Here is an 18,509-nt window from a genome sequence, read left to right on the forward strand (position 1 = left end):
TTTTGATAATCTACATCTACTACAATTACCCAAATGGTTTTTTATTTAAAAAAATTAACAAAAAGCATACAACCATATAATGAAGAGGACATTATCAGACTGAGTCTCTAATAACTAAAATGAAAAAGTATACTTTAGCTGAAGATGGAGTTAAACAATCTGCCTCAACGGGTTCAGGGGTTGGGGTGAGAAGTCAAAAAGTAGAAAGCCAAAATGATGAAATAACCTTAGCATGAAATTACACAGCTTATACGAAGCATATTTTTCTGACTGGCGTGGAGTTTTCATTTTTACACCATGGAATTTAATGTAAGCGATACTTAGACTACCTGTTCGAGATATGCAGCAAGAAAACAAAGCGGGAACATCGTGGTATATGATGGCCAGGCCATGGATATACTGCAGAGAGTTACAGGTGGTGCCCCCCTCTGAAAATGGAGGTAAGGCCAATGATCTGAGAACTTAAGTATTGGACTTAAAGAAATAACAGTTGATGAAACATGTACCGTTAATTACATTTCGATTTCAGTGATGTGATGTGCGTAGAATAGGTGGTTTTGCTACTTAAAGATGAAGCCTATTTAGTGATGTTTGCTACCAGGGATTTTCAATTTGGCATATAGTTAATTAAAAATAAAAACAATCTTAACAGGTATAAAAAAGAAAATATTCCACCAAAAGGTGTTAAAAATCTGAAATCCCTTTTATGGCCTGGCATAATTATTATTATTTTGGTTTTAAAGTCTCCGCTTTTCTGGATAAATCCATTTATCAGCATGCTCTTTCTTTACAGCATTTGGCACAAATGTTCGTTTAAAACCAAAATAATTACAAGTAATTGACAGCATTAAAAGCAGACTCAAATCTAGGACCCAGTTTGGTCCTTGGATGATTAAAGCAGTGCAACATTAACGACGTCTAGGCGTTGCATTTGACTGAAGGTGTTTGCCAGCAAATGAAGGGACACAAGGGAATTTTTGATAGTTTGTGAATAAAAAGAAAATTAAAAATCTCAAAACAGCACTTGACATTATTTTCATAAGTTTTTGCATTTACATGCCTGCCCATTTGACAGCTGTCTGCACTATTATTATTAAGCAGGCGCATGATATTCTTTTTGACATTTATCTCCTAACATTTCGCAAACAGTTTTTGTTTGATTCGAACTTCGTCTTTTTTTTCGTTTGAAACCGAATGCGTTAGTTGTGACACTAATTACAAACACTTTCCGACAATTCTCACTCTCATGTTTTAAATATTTTTAGGGTGCATCACTAGAGGGTGAATGCTTCAGTTGGGATACGATTAACAACTACCACATGATATTTCTAGATGATACAAATAAAAAAAACATGTATAATGATAACGATCAATATAATAAAAAAAAAAACAATGATTAATTTGTGATAACAAAAAACAGAAATAGCAAATTATTATTGCAGTAAAGAGCACTGAGGACCATGCCGGTTAGGTTTAACAAGTAAGTGAGTCAAAATCTAGGACGGGGCTTACTTGTTCAAATCAATGGGAACCAGACCCTGTATTACAGGGGACTCTTCGTACGTGACACCGATATCTAATTTTCAGTTTCGCAAAAATTATATCTCAACGGGTTTTTTTACTTATAACTTATATAAACTTATAAAGAATAAACGTTTGAAATATATCTCAAACTCGTATTTTGATATTTTATGTTTAAATATCCTGCAAGGCTTCTTTTCTTTTTCATTCCACACTTTAAAAACTATAAACCCCTCAAATAAAAGTACCTTATCCATTGCAAAATTCCGGAAGATGAACTGAGAAGGGAAGACAGCGGAAGATGAAAGCCTTAGAGAAGACCCCGACACGAGAATGACATGCATGGGACAACTATAACACCGAAGAAATTCATACGTTAAATTAAGGCTGCTGAAACGAAAGAGTTAGATGGTGGAGGATGCTGACAAGCCTTATGAGCCGACCATGGCTCAAAGAGGAAAGTAAGTATTCTGGAGACATGGTCTAAATGAATCAATATATTATATCTCAGAACTCCAGAACGCAGGATCAGGGAGGCATTCCTAGGGCTTCATCTTTAAACTATTAACCTTTGGAATATACTGCTTTAGAAAAAAATACGGGCTTTTCTGATAAGCACCTTATCTATGGAATAGTTTACCCACTGATATAAGAGCCGTAGAGAACTTGGACAATTCTAAGTAACTTTTAGACACTAGCTTTTTTGACACCGTTTATTGCGATTGATCAATCAGAGTTTTAATTGATAAATATGAATAACTCTGTACTGGAACTTACATTTAGCTGACCAACGTTGCGGTCTCAACCTGAGAGGTAAATGACCTGTATGGACTGGTATCCTGATATAATGTCAACATTTATCCAAAGCATCATTAAAAACTTTTTTTTCCTTACTGCCATTGTGCTACAGAGGCAAGTCACGAAAGAAGGTTTTTGTTGTCTGTGTTACAGTAACATAGTGCGCACTGAACGACAACCTCCATCCATCACAATAGACAAATGATAATAGACACTACATGTCGTCTGGAAACCTTGGATTGTTTTATGACACGCATTCATTACAAAATATCGTGCTCTTTTCCATCTATTAGGATTATAATATTTGACACGGCATAACTTACTACATCAGCGAATTTTGTCAAATACTGTGAATGGCCTAAATGCTACAGCTCAGTCAATCATGTCAAGTTGTTCTATAAATAAAGAAAAAACTAAAGGTGCACATAATTAATGTTTGTTTTAAGGATATTGTCACCCTTCGCCCCAAACTTCTTATTTACTGCCTTACATACATTCCTTTTGGTAATAAATAAATCTTCAGTGTTCAGTGATTAAATTAATTAAGATTTACACATATGACGTCTTACGGGTGACGTCATAATTGCGATTTTGGGGTAAAAACAGAAAAATCGGTTTCTTAAATTTCTCTTTTACCAGAGCACCCACGATCACCGTTTTAATGCCGATTTAATGATCCAAAACACTCCAGCAATTTTCTTAAAAGTCTTAGTTCAGACTTTATCGGTGATAAAGCAAAATAATGCCTTTGTTTAATGAAAATCTGTAATTAGGGGTTCATAACTCCATAACAAAAACATTTAAACCAAAATGATGGAACGGGATTGTTGTGTATACTCTTCTGGACAACTCTGCCAATTTTCGTGATAAAATCTTGTTCATGGATGAAGTTACGCCCCATCAAGGAGTTATAACTCATTGGCCCCATATATAGAAGATTGCTATCTCACCTCAAATTAGAAAGGTGTAAAATTGACGATTAAAGCTTTGAGTTGCCCATGATTATACATTGCAACGAAAAAACATTAACGCCGATATTTTATTTTCGAGGGATTTTTTTATTGTTTTAAATCAGCGCAAAGATAGATGCATTATTGAATAATGAGATGCAGGAAAAACTCATTTTCGGTATTTGGCTGATATTTCGACATTTCAACCATGGCTTGTGTAAATATATACGAAATTTGTTGTGTTGTTGTACATTTTTGTATTTATCGTCACTGACTGCTGTTGTTGCCTTTGGCATTGATAAATGATATACAGACTTGACATTTAATGTGGAATTTTTTTCAATTGATTTTTCATCAGTTTTTTTTTTCTATTTCGCTGACTGATAAATGAAAGTAAGGATCAAAATCGTGTTTTAATAACTTGTAATAATTTCTTCGATGTCATTTTGACATTAACTGAATTCGCCAGTGAAACAAACAAAAATATATTGCCTATTTTAAGTCATACGACAACCATTAAAGGCGATATTTTGGTGCTCCATATTTTCAAATTTATCATCTGTAAGAGGGTTACACACCCCACAAACGATCCTCATGTCAGTGTCTGGTTTAACAACGGTCGTTGTTACGCCTGACCTAAAGTAGTTACGTAAACCTGAAGTAGATACGTAATTTGACGCTTTGCGCAATCTTTCATCGCCCATCGTTGTGATTCTGTCATTTTTTTGTAAATAAGACCTCTTTTGTTTTAAACAAACCGTTTTACCATGAGTTTACCTCCTTGTAATATTAAAAGTTTAACAAATATATTTGCCGTTTTTTATTTAATACGAAAACTGTTGAACGCGTCTGCAGTTTCAACATACCAATGCGTTGGTCGTGATTGTTGCAACTGCAACTACGCGCTAGGGACGTGTGTTACGCACCTTTTTTTATTAAAATACGTAACTCTTAAAACCCACAAAACTCTGCCAATTAGTCATTAAATATGAAATAACTGACAATTATTACAGAAATTGAAGTGCAATAATAAGTACTACATTTTGGTCATTAATTGGACCAAATAAAGACGAGCCACATTTTTTGACCATTTTAGAAATATCATCAATGATTTGGAGGAGCATTTTGTAATAATAACGGGCGATTTTAATGAGATACAGAACTGCGACAAAGACCATTACAAATATATCATAGATACTTATCACCAAGTAAGAGAGGTACATGTACAATTGTCTTCTAATTGAAAACAAAATTAAAACTGATGTATGTCCGTTTTGCTTGTTTTGTTCACGTTGACTTTGTAACAACTAAAGAAGACCCTTGACAGAGGGTGTCAAGTGTCCTTAATAGGCAGGTTGAAGTAGTTTAAATTTATGTTGACATGCCATCAAGCCCAGTAGCTTTCTAGTTTCCAGTTTTCATTGCCTATCTGTCTTGTCTTTAAAAAATGTTCAAATCTGCACAATTGTTGTGATATACAGTTTTGTTCCCATTGATTTGCACAGATAAGTGATTTAAGTCTTTCTTCCTTTATTCATCTATCTGGTTAGTTATTTATTAGCATTATGTTCATTAGTTGCATTCTGTTCATTATTTTGCGACTGTTTTCATTCTTTTCTAAATTTCTTTTACCCTTTTTGTAACTGACTATTATGTATTTTTTCTTTTGTTCTCGCAAGAAACACTTAAACCCCCTTTTCTTTCTTTATAATAAACCTCATTAAAATACGTAACTTAATTGGGGTATTCCCGTTGTAAAAAAGTATTTCTTTTACCTTTAACTGTATATCATAAACTCCCACGTAAGGTGTGTCGTTGGGCTGTTACAATGCTTTTTGTGATGTTAATCAGAAAATTTATATTCTATTCCTGAACACCTAATGGCAGATTTTCGTCAGAACCGTGACAATGCGTGGGAGAGATTACCTTTATGTTCGTCTTATCATATACCGAAACAGCTTTTTCAATGGTAAACAGTGAAAAAAAAATTAATTATTTATCAGAACACCAACTGATAAAACTTTCAACAGAACCCTGATAACGTGTGGGAGAGATACAAATCAGTTTAATGCAAGGTCGAAAACTGGGAATCAGAATGTGAGAAATGACAAATAAAATATTGGAGAGACCGAAAAACAAAATGAATCTTTCAAATGGACCAATGGAATGATATGCCTAACGAATGAACAGATATTATTACATGGATACAGTTAAAACAGTTAAAACTTTTAACTGATTTTAACTGATACATGGATACAGGACTTTGAGAAAATATATGTAGGAAAGTGGAAGAAGATGAGAACCACGCGTGGCTTTATTGGGGTGTTGATTTAAACACCTTTTACATTATTAAACTGTCCATAAGTAAACGTGAGGTGTACCGGTGGGCTGTAACAACGTATTTTGTTATGTTAACAAAAAAAAAATAGATTATATACCTAGAAAACTAATGGCAGATTTTCGTCAGAACCGTGATAAAGTGTGGGGGAAATTACCTTTAAATTCGCCTTCTTACGGGCATCTTTTTAAATTCTTATCAGTTAACAAATTAGTTTGCCTAACTGAACATCGAATTAACAAATTTTCAGTAGAACCGTGATAACACGTGGGAGAGATCACCTTTGTCCCTACGCCAACGCGAGAGCCAGTAATTGTGGCATGATTATACTTTTGCGAGATAACCATGTGTTTAAAGAAAAGTATAAAAGAAAATTGCGTCAAAGAAAAAATTTAGATGCTTAGACGTGACAAACGGTGTAAGAACAACGGATCTGGGGTAAATATACAACTTTTTTTTTTGAAAATGCGGTATTCTTGGGCAGCTTTGTCTTGATTATCTAGATAAAGTCGGTTATATGTTGTTAATGCTCTGTTTCTTTTAGTGAGATGATGATACCCTGAATCTAGATATTTCTTTCTATATTCAGACCAAAGACAATGAAAATTGCACTGTTTGCCGTTGCTTTGTTACTGGTGGTGCATATGACGGAAGCAGTCCGTGATAAAGAAAGGAACAAAGTCCATTCGATCCAGAAACGATCTTCATACATCGAAGGTCTTGCTCGCAAAAGAGCCTGCGGTTCCACCACCTGCAAGTAAATCTGCTTTTTTTTTAGTAACTATATAGCCAATTTCGAATAAAACATTTTGATGGAAGAATATCATTTTTTTATACATGCCTAGCGATGATAATTACCTCTTCCAGGGTTGCGTTAGTTAGATTATCATTACTGCTACAATGTTGTTAGACTTAAAGTTACTTTACTTTAAATACTTGGATACGTCAGATACTTAAAGCGATCTTCGCTTTTCACGATGCAAAACTGGTAGTTTGTGAACGCAGTTTACAAGTGGATTTTTATCTAAATTTATTTCCATAATCATGCAATACATTAACAAAAGCAGATCTGTCCGTCGGACTACAAGACCGTATTATACTTTCAGGGTAAAGGGCTGTGAGTCTGGCGGTGGCTGGTGGTTTGTGTCGTATTCTGCGGGCTGGCACATCCGGGGCTCTGATCGAGGTTGCTGTGGCAACTACAACGGCTGCTGCAGGCATGCTTCTGCCGCGTGCTACTGGCACGACTACACATGTCGCTGTTGTAATCCTAGTTGGTTTTGTGGACCTTCGTGCAAGAAAGCACCAGGATGCTGATACAATGTCTTGAATATAAATACATGAGCAACTTTCATTATTATAGTCTTAGAGACAGTGGACGCGATTGTTCAGATTGAAGTAGGCCTACCTGGTAGATTTTTCATTGTTATAGGCCTATAAATACCTATTTACACTTAGTTGACTCTTCCTCCGGCAGACGCTGCACTTTTGGAAAATTAAATCATAAAATCAATGATAGCATTTGTAAAAGACGGCCGTTAGACCATTAGCAACTTTAGTAGTCATCACATTCATACGTAGGCCTACATGTAGCAGATATCAAATAAAATGGAGTTTGCCGAGTTAATCTTTGTGATAAGCAAATAGCTAGCTCCCTCTTATTTTTCAAATAATTTCTGTTAGAATACGATTTGATATGTCATTTAACTAAAAGACCTATAACAATAAAATGGAAAATGTCTGTCTAAATTGTTGGCTGTTTTTATTTATCTGTAACTAATTGTAAGTCGAGCACTGCGTAATGTATCCTCAAGCCAGTTTCACAAAAGCGCCTTATTCGAAATTTGGCTTTGACTTTAAGAATAAAGAAGAAAAAGGTTCACTTTGACTCAATATAGATATTGGTACGTTATTCTGATGAATAAGTTGGACCTGTTTTATATGTGTAAAAAAGGAGAAATGGCCTGTGCTTCAGACCAATAGTTACATTTTGTCAGTGATCCATTACAGATTCATCCGGCTGTTTGTACACCTCCGCAGAATTCGCTACTTCCTTCCCATTATCTCTTCCATTGTATCCTCATCATAAATAAAGATATCTAGACACCGTATATAACTGGGCAAAAACCACAAAAATAATTATATATAATTTATCCATTTCGTCAGGCAGTAAGGGCCGCTGTCAAAACACGTCCTCGGGACCCAGGCGTGAATCGTCTTTTTTTTTTTTTTTCTTTTTTTGATAAATGGATTTTAATCAAGGTATCAGTCTACAAGTCTATTTTCCGTGCATTAACATAATCATTGTCATTTGATAAAAAGCTTTAAAACAAAACAAATGCAAGTGCGTGTTAATACGGGAGTAATGGGCTCCCATACCAATGATTTCTGGCACATATGGAACGTGCCGGACGGGAAAGTAAGGAGATTTGCGGTTAGCAGTTTTTAAAGCCGTGTTCGCTTCAAGTGTTTTTTTTACGATCGCACCATGAAATCACATATACGCCAGTTTCGGTACGAATACAGATCACACAGTGTTGCGATAGTTTCCCTCACAGTACTGGGGGGGGGGGGGGGGGGGGCGGGGCATATCAACCAGCAGTCTGTACACCCTGATGACAAGTACCCTGTACATGTACATATTTGGCAAACACACTGAATGGCAGCTACATTTTTAAAGGTCTAGTAAGCATAGCTAAATTAACTCGTAAGAGACGAATTTTGCCATTCCGCCTAACCCTGGAGTCGGTTTCATTAACTTGCTTGTCAGGTGAAGTTGTTTTTAATATTTCAGTAATTAGGTATAGCTTTACGAAAATTAAACAAGACAACAACACTGACAAATATACTGGGTAACACAAAATAAAGCATTTAAAGATATTTTAAGGGGTACAAAAGAAATCGATTTCTGAATGAATCTGCCTTTTTATATAACAAATTTTCTTTGGTAAGCATAGCACTTTAACTGTCTTAAAGGGATAATAACTCTTTGTATGAGATCTATATTTCACAATAAAAACATTGTGAATAACTCATAGAAATATAATATATTCTGTTTTACCACAAAAACGGCAGTTATAGCTATTATTCTGATATCCGAGCTTGTCTTTAGACCATGTGACCTCCACTGATGGCTTTACTCTGTTAAAATCTCTTAAGAGATTTTAACAAAAAACCAAACTTTTTAGAAAAAAAAACAGGGGCTTAATTTGAAAGTAAAAATGGATTCATTAACCATTGGTAAGTATGGGAAAATTGTTGTTTACTCCAGGAAAAATCATTTCTTGGCCGAAACGAAGAGTTATTATCCCTTTAACTATTTTTATCGATTGACTGGAAACAATACCCAGATAAAGCCATGTCCATGCAAGCAAGGAGTTCCAACGCCTTGATGAAAGTAAGTGGGAACTATACAAAAATTTCTCGGTGACAAACATTTGACCTTAAATATAAATATGGCTTTTGTGACCCCCTATAATTAAATTAGTTTTCTTTGTCAGGACTTATCTAAGATACTCGGTATGTATGTAAATGTAAAATATCAAACATTGGCAGCCACCTTGATTATTTACAGACTTGACATTTAATATGGAATATTTTTTTCGAAATAATTTTTTATCAGTTTTTTCCTATTTTGCTGACTGATAAATGAAAGTAAGGATTAAACTCGTGTTTTAATAACTTTAAATTATCTCTTTGATGTCATTGTGACATCAGTTCATTAATGGAATTCGCCAGAGAAGCAAACAAAAACACATTGCCTATTCTATGTCATACGACTCCCATTAAAAGAGAGATTTTGGATCTCCATATTTTCCAAATTATCGTCTGTAAAAGGGTAATACGCTCCACAAAAGACCCTCATGTCAGTTGCTAGTCACAGTAATGGTCGTTGTTACGCCTGGCCTCTTCGTGGCTGTTGCCAGGGCTCTCAAGCGGCAAGGCATTTCTTGGGGGTAGGTTTTTAGAGTTCAATCTGGATTAGCATTCCAGGCATCGGTCTAAAATTGTCCAATCTGGTCCAGTTTTGTTGTAGGACATGTAGGCAGTTGATTGGTGAGTAATGGTCTACCGAAATATTGTCAATGTGGTTCAAATGTGGCGATTTTGATGACCAGGGTAGCTGCTCATTCCCTTGGTTCTGTAAGTTATCTGCTATTAAAAGTGCTCTGTGTGAACCTGCAACCTCATCGTGCAACCTAGAATTGTTTCTAAGGTGCCCCCTATCAAATGATAGTCAAGTGGTTTCGAGATAATTCCTTTATTTAATCTGGTTCAGGTTTTCGTCAATGACTACCGTTGGTGTTTTGGCACCAATATGGAATCTACTCCAAATACTGACGCTGTCAATCACCCTTGTCACTTTAGACCCGGCATATTCTTCGTCGTAGGCCTCCTCTGGATATCTGTAAACTCTGTTTTGACTAATTGGGCGGTACAGGTGAAATCTGACCTCAATAAAGAAAGCCACGCAGTTTCAGTGTTCTACCCAGAATCGTTCATGGCCCCCAATTCATTAGAGAAACAGACGACGATGTTTTGCTGTATACAGTGGGTACCTCGGAGGTCATTTGGTGTTCTTACCTGCTAAAACCAGTTTGGTGTTCGCTAAGGACTTTGAAAAACGCATTTTAGTGGCAATTTACCCCTCGTTCTGAACGGACTAAGTGTTTTTTGTTTAGTTGCACCAGCGTATCCCGAAAGACAGTGGGTCCTGTACCCTGTAGGTAAAATTTTGATACATTGGGGGTGACCTCTGTGTAGGTACATCAGTCTGGGCATTACTCTATAAAAGTGTGGGGACCGTTCCGTTTGGCGCTATGATCTGTCTGGTTATGTCTGTCTTTTTCGCGCCATTCTGCCTTAGATTAACAAATTTGTAATGCACTACTTGACTCATCTGACGCACTGCAAAACTGACCGCTTGCATGCAAAATTTCAAATTCTTCTATGCAGTAGTTGCCGAAATATGGATACTTTTTTGACAGAACTAAGCTTTGCCTAAGCCAAGCTTTGATCAGCCCAAAGGAACACTACCCAATTAAATCACTGCAAATTACATAATGTAGCAGCGCAACAGGCATGAAAGTCAGTTAATTGGTAGTGACACACCTGACTGCACACTTTTACATTCACAAATCTTATATGAGATCGGAGTTTTTTGAAAAAAGAACGTATTTTTATCTAGGTATACCTTCTAAACTAAAATATTCCATATTAAATGTCAAGTCTGTAGATCAAACCAGATAATGAGGCTATTTTGCTACGAGGCTATTTTGATTTATTGTGTCAAAAGGTTACCACAAAATTTTGTGCTTTTGTCCTCAGTGTAACTAAGTGACTATTATTTTGCGCTAAGCCGCCTTACTTACCCGCGTACGTAATTCTCAAGCGACGGCATTATTTCGTTTAACGTAGTGAACGATTAAATAAACATGAACCAGCCTACATGAATGTCAACTATACGAACTTTGCTTAGCATTGAATAGGATATTTTTCCTCTGTCAACTTGAAATCATACTCATTAGGCGTGCATTTGGTGGGCATTGTATGGGTTGGAATTGCACCCGTGAGGCTAGAAACGTCACAGCGTCTCAAGGAGCAAGAACATACTGGAGTGTATGTGCACGTACAGGAGATTTTATATGCAACAATAGGATAAATACATGCACACTGTTCGTCACAACATGCTAGCTTACAGAAAACGTTTTCAATGATCACCGTTTACACTATGTGCGCTAGGAAGGATATAATACCGCCAAGTAGGCCCACTGCGTTGGGACAACCACAAGGGTGAGATTATCCTGGTACATACTTTTTTGTACGGGGTATGTACGTTGGCGTTACTAGAACCATTGTAATTTCTACTGGTACATCGAAACATCGACCGCGTCGCTTTCCTGAAGTGCTACTGCTATTGATTTTCGTGTGTTCAACATGATTAAATACCGTTTGGAAAAATGACCCTGCTGTACATGAACAAAGAGACGGTAATACTTGGTACATATGTTATATACCTATACATGCACTCTGCATCTGTGCGACACATCCGCCGACGACACTGTTATTAACGCAATACGAGTACCTCTGAGAACTATAATTCGGCTTTCAGCAGTCAACCATTCATCGTATTGACCAACTACCTTTGCCTTTAGGTACATGTATCACGAGGCTTGGAATGGTCGCCATTAATTCTTCCTAGGGTACTCCTCCCTGTATCCCCGAGGGCAACATGAAAGGGGGCAGATCAGCCAAGCGCATATATCTACACGGCATGAGATTCCGGATGCACGACAGCAATACACGTATGTTGTATTAGATATTTACAATTGTGAGTGCCCGAAAGGAAAAGCAAATTTTGTTGGTCAGAGCAAAGTCGGTTGTATGCGTTGTTCTTCAGAGCGACTGTCTTTGAATGGACAATGTCATCAGAAAGACTGATAAACTAGTCCCCTTAGAAAGAAATGTGCTGATACAATTCTCTGGTGATACGTGTACTGTAGGTGGAAACTTGTGAACAAAAGGATCTACAGCAGCCGCCCATTTGTGGAAACAAGTCACCGCTATCATATGGGAGATGGATCGGGCACTGCGAATTGTGATCTTGTTATGATTTATTTCTCATTTTCTATGGACCCTCGGAACTCCCTAAACGACGTAATCTGGAAAAAGTGGCACAAATAAGGAACATTTCACGGCAAGATCTGCTCAGGATAACCCAAAGAAGGTGCTTTGTCGATATAAACAGATGGTCGTTTTACAGCGAAAGTAAAATCCAAGACTGGTGAATTGTCACATTACATTTACTGATATATTTTGCATTTTATGCATGATGGCTAGAAGAAAAATAAGGAGTTATATTTACTTTGCTGTAAAGGCATTGGGGATTTTGATGGTATTGCGCTTAATTTCCTCGTTATTCCATGCACCATTTGCAGTGTCGAGGCAATCAGTTGCAGACGCAAAGTACCACAGCTATGCCACCGAGACAGCTGCAAAGCCGACAGGACGCCCTCACAGATTCTTATACACACCGACAGAAAAGTCTAATACTCTTGCCCCTAGTAAAGACATTTTCAGAGCAAGGACAAAGGCTCTCGGTATGTATCAAATGTCAAGTGATTTTTACGGCAAGCATTCCGTGGCTCAGCTTGTGAAAAGTCATAAGCTCGTCGAAGAAGGTGCGAATCCTCACGATTTTCGTTACATCATTCAACCAAAAGAACCCTGCAAAGATACCCAAAACATCTATATTACTATCATAGTAAGCTCACACCCCAGTCATTCAAGTAGGAGAAATATCATTCGAAATACATGGGGCAATCCAAAAACGTTTGAATTCAAGGGGATTTTAACACGTACCATATTTGTGATGGGACTTTCCAGGAATTCTACAACAAATTGGGCTTTGCTCGAAGAAGGTAAAAAATTTAACGATATTGTCCTTGAAGATTTTTTAACCGAATACAAGAATATGACTTATGCGCATATAGCAGGTTTTAAGTGGATTGCCACGTATTGTAACCAGTCGAAGTGGACAATTAAGACTGATGATGATGTTTATGTTAATATCTTTCAAGCAATAAGTTTTCAAGAAAAGAACAAACTCACAGGCGATTTTATCGCTGGGGCTATCACCACGCCTGCAGTATACAGACGCGGTGGAAAATGGCGCGTGACAAAATCTGAGTATATAGATGACCGATACCAGACGTACCCTATGGGATATGGTTATATGACTACAACAAACTTAGTGTCCAAGATGTATACTGCGTCTATTTCGACACCGTTTTACTGGATCGACGATGTTTATGTGGGGATTTTAGCCGCTAAAGTTGGTGGCGTGCGCTTCAAAAGGACACAAACTAACAATTGGCTGGGTAAAAACGTAAACATTATTGTTTTAGCAAATAATGGCGCGCTTTTCACACATTTGGAGGCCAGGCATGTCAGTAAAGCCACTGATATCTTTAAAAAACAAAATCAAACATATCATCAGGGCTTAAAAAGACGCTGATTACAATAATGTATTTTGTTCCTTTTTTTTGCTCCTAGCATCACGTTCTGACGGTTTGATAATAAACAGATTATTCTTTTGCAATACAGTCAACGTTTGCTTTCACTGTCTTATATTTTATGAATGCAAATAAGATAAGTATTTTTTTCCAGATATCGATTCTTCTTTGGGTTTCTATATGCCTAATAATAAGGCATATGTTGCTGGGGTGACAACGTATTATCTCATACATAATTTGACCCTATATCTATGATTTGATTTATAATTAATTAATAATTATGGGAATTTAGTTGCGTTTTCTGAGTACATTTCTAGTTTGCCACGTGTTTTTCATTGAGCAAATGTGAAAAATGAATAGCCATTTTGCAGAATACTCGATGTGTGTTTCCTGAATAGTGGGGATCTACACATGTTGTATAAAAATGAAAATGAAAATAAATAGATAAATAAATAAATAATGCACTACCACAAAGTTTTCTCCGCGAAAAACACAACACTTTTTTCTGGCCATATAGGACTATTTTAGGGCAATGCAGTTATTTCAACGATGAAATTTTACACGTATTGTTTTATACCTGACAACAATACTGTCGTCTGAGCATGAAACGAATAAACTCGGACATGGTTTGACATTAAAAATGTTTTATTATGTTTTATGATAGGGACATCGCACAAGATCTGACTGAGTCGAATACAAGGTTATCATGGTGCAGTCGTCATGAGGAGCTAGGCTGCACAAGTATGTAATGTCCATTGTTGACGATGTACGTGTACCAGAAGACGGATTCTGAATACTGCATACTGTTTTATGGCGATGCTCTGGAGTTGTTTTGCTCTTCGGATATTTGCGCTGCCCAAAAGAGTCTGTATTTACTGAAAAGATAAAATTAATTATGTCAACTTAATAAATACTGCAGTAATTAAGGTGGGTAAAATTGGTCACCAAGTGATATGCACTGGTCAGTCGTATTTTAAATTAGGTTATATGTTAAGCGCATATTCAGTATACCTGGTATACGCTCCTCAGTTTCCTGATTCTTTAGCAGATTGCTAAACTTAAAACACCCTCTAAAAATTAACTAAAAATATCTCACGAGAATTTAAGGGGGAAAAACATATTCGGCATACAAAGAGAGCATAAGCGTCAATAACTAACCCAATAAGTCTTCTTGGCGCCGTAGTGTCTTGGGTAGTAGCCATAATCACCGAAGACGAACTTGCCACGGGAAGATAATACAGCGGCAGTGTTGGCTGCGCCACGGGCCCGGGATGCAGGATCGAGCTGATAACCCCCTGGGTAGTATGTGAGGCGGCCATCTGGTCCTGGGTAGTAGTATTCTCCAGGGACGGCACACGCCACGGCTAAAATAGCGACGAGACAGACAGCTTTCAACATCATGGCGATTACTTGCTTGTGAGACGATCAAATATCGAAACGCTGAGAAGACACTCAAATCGCTCTTTTTATAGTAAATTTTGTGCGTGCGACTTGCTCATTACGTGTTTCTTTTATCTTTTTTCTATTTTTTTTTTCAATTACCGCATTTATTTTGATTTATCGTCATTATGTTGATCACGTACTTTAAATAATTGGCATGGGTAAGTGTTTTTCATACGCCCTTCATCTATTCTTATAATTAATATTATTATTAGCTATAAAAAGTTAATATCGTCACTTACTGATAAGCACTGGTCAGTCTTAATTTAAATCTAATTGTGAATCAGTATTTCTGTTATTTTCCTAAATCTTTAGAAAGTTCTGAACTTAATTTGATACCTCACGTGAATCAAAAAAGGGCATATTTGGTATACAAAGATAGCTATGCGGCAGTTTTCCACCCAAAATACCTTCTGGCGCCGTGGGTAGAGTGTTATAATTTCACCTTGGATAGTTACCGACCTTCAAGCAATAGCGTTGATTATAAGAATATATAGTGTCATGTTGTTCTTGTTACCTCCGCCAAGGAGGTTATGTTTTCACCCCTGTTTGTTTGTTTGTTTGTCATCAACATAACTCAAAAAGTTATTGACCGATTTTGATTAAATTTTCAGGAACTGTCAGAAGTGGACCAAGGGACAGATGATTAGTTTTTGGGGGTGATCTGGATCAATAATCAATCAATAATCAATAATAATAAAAAAAAATGCTGCCTTGGCGGAGGTCTGCGCTCTCGGAGTGCTTTTCTAGTTAGTTGTCTGTTAATCTGATTGCATTTAGCAGGAGTACCCGTGGAGTAAGTATGTAAAAGCTATTGCGATCTAGTGGTTCTGATATATTGCAAGTTTATACTGTCAGGTGGTTTTCATGATGAAAAAGACCGCCGTTTCTCATTCGACTTTATTCTAAGTATTCTAGTATTCACTTGACTCTTCAGGAACACTTCGCCTCCGTGATGTCTCTAGAGGTTTTTTATTGTCGTGGAGGTGCCTCTAGTAGAATTAAATAAGGCAGCAAAGATGTGAAATATGCAGACAAAAAGCAGAAATAATGAAGCACAAATAAGATATTTGTCAATTTAGATACAGTAATACATTATGCTCCACATCATTTTCAATTATGCATACTTCCAGAAAAAGAATACACTCAGGCTAGCTTTCCAAAATAGGGTTTTCTTCAATTTTGACGCAATATTACATAATACTTAACAGCCTGATCACCAACAGTTTTTAATAGTATACTAAAATTATCATGTATATTCACAAAATGTAACTGGTAAAAGTCTTCAGGCCCATGGAAGTTCAAAGTCACACCTTGAAGATGCTGATATGTGAAAACGTTATATGTCACAAAGAACTGCATAACCTCCAGAAAAAATATCAATCAGGCTGGTATTCCAACTCGGGCTATATTTTAGTCCTGTTTCTTATCTGTAAGTTTGAGAATCATAAGTGACATGGTTAATTTCCTTAAATGTTCGCTATGATGGCAGTGGCTAAAATAGGGTTTTCTTCAATTTTTATGCAATATTAATATTACATAATGCTCAACAGCACAATCACCACTAATTTTTAGTACAGTGTAGTATACTATAAGTATCAGGGATAATGGAAGTTCAAAGTCACACCCTGAAATGGCCAATATATGAAAAATGAACATTTCTCGGAAAAAAGCATAACTTAGAGAAATACGATCAGATCAGGATGGTTTTCGTACTCGACCTGTATTTTAGTAATATTGATCAGTCCTGTAATTAAGTTTGAAGGCAATAGGTCAATCGGTTTTCCACGAGTCATCTGTATTGCATACACATGCAAGCTTTTAAAAAAATCAAACGAAAAAACAGCATAACTTTTGGAAAAATATTTCGATTAAGCTGGTTTTCGAACTCGACTTGTATTTTATGAATATTTAACAGTTCTTTAAGTTTGAAAACAAATGTGCTCAGCGACGGCGACGGTGGCGTCAACGACAGACGCAGGTAATGGCTCTATGTACAGACACATCTGTATCTGTACATAATGGCCAATGCATGGAATGACCAATGAGCGTAAAAGAGTTGTGTCACTGAAGACATTAAAGGTAGATTTGAACCGAGAGTCGGTGGAGTGTGGATTCCCAGTGACGCATATAAACACTTCTACTAGTTTCTTACATTACTCAAATTATGTCGAAATGCCAGGGGATAAACCGAATTAATCAACCATAAAATGTTTTAAACTGCACCTTCTTCTAATTTGCCCCGTTTATACAAAGCAGAAAAAGCAAGCAGAAAAATCCGTTAAAATATCATTTCTCGGTAATATGATACGATGACTTTTGGTGTTTCTATTAATTATACCGAGTAAAACTAAATAGTGTCATTTGGCCGGCTTTTGTGGAAATTAATATTGATTCAAATATATCTTTAAAGGGATATCAACTTTTCACATGAGATTCAAAATTCAACAATAAATGCATTATAAACAACACTTAGAAATGTAATTCCATTTCACCACCAAAACGGCGGCTATCGTAATTATGCTGAGATCTGTGCTTGCCATCGGACCTCGTGTACCTTCTTATATGGCTTCCCTCCGTGATAATCTCTTGAGGTATTGTTACTAAAACACTTTTTCAAAAATATCGACTACCTTTCAATGATGGAATGGATTCAATATACGTCGGTGTGGGAATTTTTTTATTTGCCCGTCTTATGGAACTTTTCCTGCCAAAATGAAGAGTTGCTATCTATTTAAGTCTGAAATAAGGATAATGTGATTACTCATGCTATGTATTCCTGAATGATAAAGTAGTTTAATAAAACTCGAAGGAAGGAGTCATTAACTAGCAATTTTTAACAGGGGCTCTTTTGCTTGGACTGAGCACCTTTGCACTATGACTGACAACTACGTTTTTTTTACTTATGTCATAGTACCCTTGCACTAAAACGTTTTTTTTTTAAGTATGTAATAGTACCTTTGCACTAAATCTGACAATTATGTTTTATCTGCATCACTGCATAAAAATATTAATGCCTCATATCTGATAATTGATTGGATTACTGCACCCCATGTACCTGGTACTATCAGTCCTTAAATCTTTCTATTTTTTTTTTATTAAATAATAATAACTTGCTTGTGTTTCATCTTTTTTTTTTTCAATTACCACATTTATTTTGATTTAACGTCATTGTGTTGATCAGGTTCTTAAAATAATTGGCGTAGGTAAGGACAGTTATTAACCTTTCATACATTCTTATAATTAAAGCTATTGTTATTTATAAAAATAGGTAAATATCGTCACTTACTGATAAGCACTGGTCAGTCGTAATTTAAATTTGAACGTGTGTTAAGCGTATATTCAGTATTTCTGGCATTTTCCTAAATCTTTAGCGGCAATATGCCTTCTTGGTGCCGTAGCTACTATCAGTCCTTAAGTCTTTTTTTATTATTAATAAACTTATTT

At 36.4% G+C, this 18,509-nt stretch overlaps 1 protein-coding gene and 1 long non-coding RNA gene across 2 annotated transcripts; both read left to right on the plus strand.

The window, feature by feature from the left end:
* Nucleotides 1-5,932: 5,932 nt before the first annotated feature.
* Nucleotides 5,933-7,483, plus strand: LOC147763529 (uncharacterized). Its single transcript, XR_015333219.1, has 3 exons — nt 5,933-6,045; nt 6,197-6,364; nt 6,714-7,483. It is a non-coding gene; the product is annotated as an uncharacterized LOC147763529 (long non-coding RNA).
* Nucleotides 7,484-11,001: 3,518 nt separating this feature from the next.
* Nucleotides 11,002-13,717, plus strand: LOC106158617 (beta-1,3-galactosyltransferase 1). The gene has a single exon (XM_013534680.2). It carries the CDS (start codon nt 12,437-12,439, stop codon nt 13,622-13,624), a length of 1,188 nt encoding a protein of 395 aa, XP_013390134.2. The 5' UTR covers nt 11,002-12,436; the 3' UTR covers nt 13,625-13,717.
* The last annotated feature ends 4,792 nt before the right edge of the window (nt 13,718-18,509 follow it).

Source organism: Lingula anatina, chromosome 2 (genome assembly GCF_051362555.1).
Source record: "Lingula anatina isolate TDL-2025a chromosome 2, LinAna3.0, whole genome shotgun sequence".
Classification (NCBI taxonomy): domain Eukaryota; kingdom Metazoa; phylum Brachiopoda; class Lingulata; order Lingulida; family Lingulidae; genus Lingula; species Lingula anatina.